The 3,046-nt window shown below is 39.3% G+C and overlaps 1 protein-coding gene across 1 annotated transcript; it reads left to right on the top strand.

Annotated features, from left to right (window-relative positions):
* Window positions 1-363: 363 nt before the first annotated feature.
* LOC308312823 (alpha-lactalbumin-like) lies at window positions 364-2,411 on the top strand. Its single transcript, XM_080759550.1, has 5 exons — window positions 364-530; window positions 643-870; window positions 1,067-1,127; window positions 1,236-1,274; window positions 1,909-2,411. The coding sequence occupies exons 1-5, from the start codon at window positions 365-367 to the stop codon at window positions 1,976-1,978; spliced, it is 564 nt and encodes a 187-aa protein (XP_080615676.1). The 5' UTR covers window position 364; the 3' UTR covers window positions 1,979-2,411.
* The last annotated feature ends 635 nt before the right edge of the window (window positions 2,412-3,046 follow it).

Here is a 3,046-nt window from a genome sequence, read left to right on the forward strand (position 1 = left end):
TAACTATTGGGTTGAGGATAATTGTGCTTCAACAATGGGAATCTCAGTGGCGTGCTAAGGCAGGCCAGTGAGATGATTCTAAAAACTATGAAGATGGTATATCCCTTTGGGCTCAACACAGAAACACAAATATCATTCATGGCTCTAGCTCTCATCCGGTCATGATATTTGATAGCCACAAGGGAACCTATGTCCTATGTCACGATGACACATAATCCTGTCAACAGGTTGAAAGCATAGCAGAGTTTCTAAGAATTAGGTGAGTGGTCTTTGTTTAGAGACAACAAAAGCTTGTAGGCCTGCTATATATACTGCCTTAGTGTCAGTGAGATCATTAGGCATCTATGCATTGCTCATAGACAACATGAAGCTTCTCGTGGTGCTGGCTCTGGTGACTGTGGCTGTCTGCCTGACTGAGGGGCTACTTGTCTCTAAATGTGATCTTAGAGAACATCTGATGAACGCTACTGCGCTCAAACTGTCACCGAAAGCAAAGCATTTCATGACCGAAGAGGACTTTATGGCTAAAAGTGAGTATCATCTGTTTATAATTTCACACAGATTCATGCGTTTTCTTCAGTCAATACTGGTCGATATTTAATGTATGATTTGAGAAATTTCATTAACATTTTGCTTTTCTAGTTGTCTGTCACGTGGAGAAGACTAGTGGCTTCGATACAGGAGCTGTGAACCAAGTGAACATCGACAGAGATGGAAAACTGGAAGGGAGGAAGAAGAGGTGTGCCAAGCACGAGGTCAACCACGAGGCAGAGTGGACACTGTATGGCCTGTTCCAACTCAGTGACCATCTGATCTGCAAATCTGATGCCGACACATCCTCTGTCAACCTCTGCCAAATGGACTGTGCAGGTGAGCTTTGATTTAAACCAAATTCAAATCCGGCGTCAGACCAATTTCTTCCTAAAGCATCATGTCACTGTGTCTAAGAAAAGGCTACTCTATGACATTCTGTTTGTTTAGGTTTGTCTTAAAGAAGCTGTAAGTGGCAATTTATTTTGATTACAAAAAGTAATGTTTCTGTTCTGTCTTTTTGTTTTTGTCAAAGATTTGATCAACGACGACATAGGCGATGACATTGACTGCTTGGAGATGATCAAAATGAAACTGTAAGTTGCTTTCTAGGTTGTTTATGTATTTTGCATGTTCTATAGGCCTATGTTTACTTGTTTTAATTTAAATCTAATAAGTATGTATGCTGTTCTTCCAACTTCCAGTGAAAATGGGTCGGAGCACAAGGAAGCTGTCTACATGATGTGAGTATTGTCTGCTAAGATGTATTTCACATTCTGCTTTCAAATAGGCCTACTGTATATTGCATTCAATTTGATATATCCAGTAGATCTGAGGGACATATTTTACAAGCTAAGAGAGTGATAGCATTGACCTGGAAGAGGCCAGACAAACCAAGTATTACACAGTGGTTCAGGGAATTGTCTTTATGTTTACCTTTGGAAAAGATTACATTCTTAAGGACAAACAAGAAATGTTTCACCAGGGCCGTCTTATAAGATATATTAAGAACAATAATTTGTCACATTTAATGGATGAAGCTGAAGAGGAGTAGTGCGTGTTGTTTTTCTTTTTTGGTCATTGTCGTTTTGTTTTCTTTGTATGAGTAATTTGGATGAAGCTGAAGAGGAGTAGTGCTGTTGTTTTTCTTTTTTGGTTATTGTTGTTTTGCTTTCTTTATATGAGTAATTGTCTTGTAATGTTCATTGTTGGTTTTTTTATATTTGTATTGTCATTTGTGTGGAAAAAGGAAAATCAATAAATACATTGTTGGAGAAAAAAAAAGATCTGAGGGACAACCTCAGATCTACATTTTCCAATACAGTGATATTAATAATAGATTATTCTAATTTATATGTCCCTTCTTTCCATTTTCAGGGCCAAGCTCCTCTTCGACATGGACTGTGCCCCTGTGAAAGCCGCCGAGTACTTCAAAGAATGTGTCTAATACAGCGTCAACTTCCCTGGGCAATCTGTATGGATATCCATCAAGTTACAGTGTGCAGAAAGGGTTCTGATAATGCTAACGTGCAGCTTAGCTGGGCGAGGTGAGCTGTGATTGGCATAGCATTTTTAACTGTGTAGTCTAAGTATCAAATAACTTCAATAGCAGGGGACAGATTACAGCAGGTTTTATAAAAGCTGTCTTTATTTCTGTGCTGTGAAGCACCAGAAACCAACACGCAGCTGCACGTGCTTGGCATATGCCTTTAGGCTCCGACTTTGATTCGTCCTGTTCGAAGATTCAAAAAGGTGTGCAGTCACACCCAATTCAGAATCCAAGTGTGACTGTTTTAATCACCCATCATCACATGCCCTGGCCCACAGTGTACTTTTGTGGGGTGTAGCGGTGACAGCTGAGCGGTATAGTTCACTGTAATTGGGGAACACTGTTCGGAGCATGCATATACTGTACCTAAGCTTTTGTCTAATTTACTGTATAGTAATAATAAAGCTGAGCATTTGGAAAAGGTTGCAGTTGTGTGAATAATGTAATGATCAGAGGTTTTCTGCTCTCACCTGAGAAAGTCGTTTTAGGACCACTTTTGTATTCATAACTTCATCGCTGTTTGTTGCCAAACAACTCAAGCTGTGGAGTGCACAAATGAGTGGAGTGACATATGTAAACCTCCGTATTCATCAGGGTATATAGGCCCTAAACACATCAAATGAAGGCAACACGATACAACACATAATTTGTCCTTCAATGCATTCGAGTTAATCCATCCATTTTCTACCTCTTATCCAGAGTTGGGTCATGGAGGTAACAGCCAATATAACAACATTTAATTATAATAAAAACAATTAAACCAAAAACTGGGAACCAAAAGGCATGCTGGGTAGTCTGTCAAATGCACATACTGGGATGCTATGTGTTACTGTAGTGTATGGAGAATTGCAGATAGCTTTTTTAACCAGCCTAATGGGTGTATGATCTCAAAAGTAATAAAACTTTAAACCGATCCTTTCATTACAATGACTGTTCTCAGTGCAGAGTGCTATACCTGAAAAAGAA

This window comes from Protomyctophum bolini, assembly GCF_963924005.1.
Source record: "Protomyctophum bolini genome assembly, chromosome: 3".
Taxonomy (NCBI): Eukaryota; Metazoa; Chordata; class Actinopteri; order Myctophiformes; family Myctophidae; genus Protomyctophum; species Protomyctophum bolini.

Coding starts and splice junctions, on each gene's coding strand:
- LOC308312823 (XM_080759550.1), top strand. CDS start 365: ATGAAGCTTCTCGTGGTGCTGGCTCTGGTGACTGTGGCTGTCTGCCTG. Junction 871..1,066: donor CTGCCAAATGGACTGTGCAG/GTGAGCTTTGAT, acceptor TTTTTGTCAAAG/ATTTGATCAACGACGACATA. Junction 1,275..1,908: donor AAGGAAGCTGTCTACATGAT/GTGAGTATTGTC, acceptor TTCCATTTTCAG/GGCCAAGCTCCTCTTCGACA.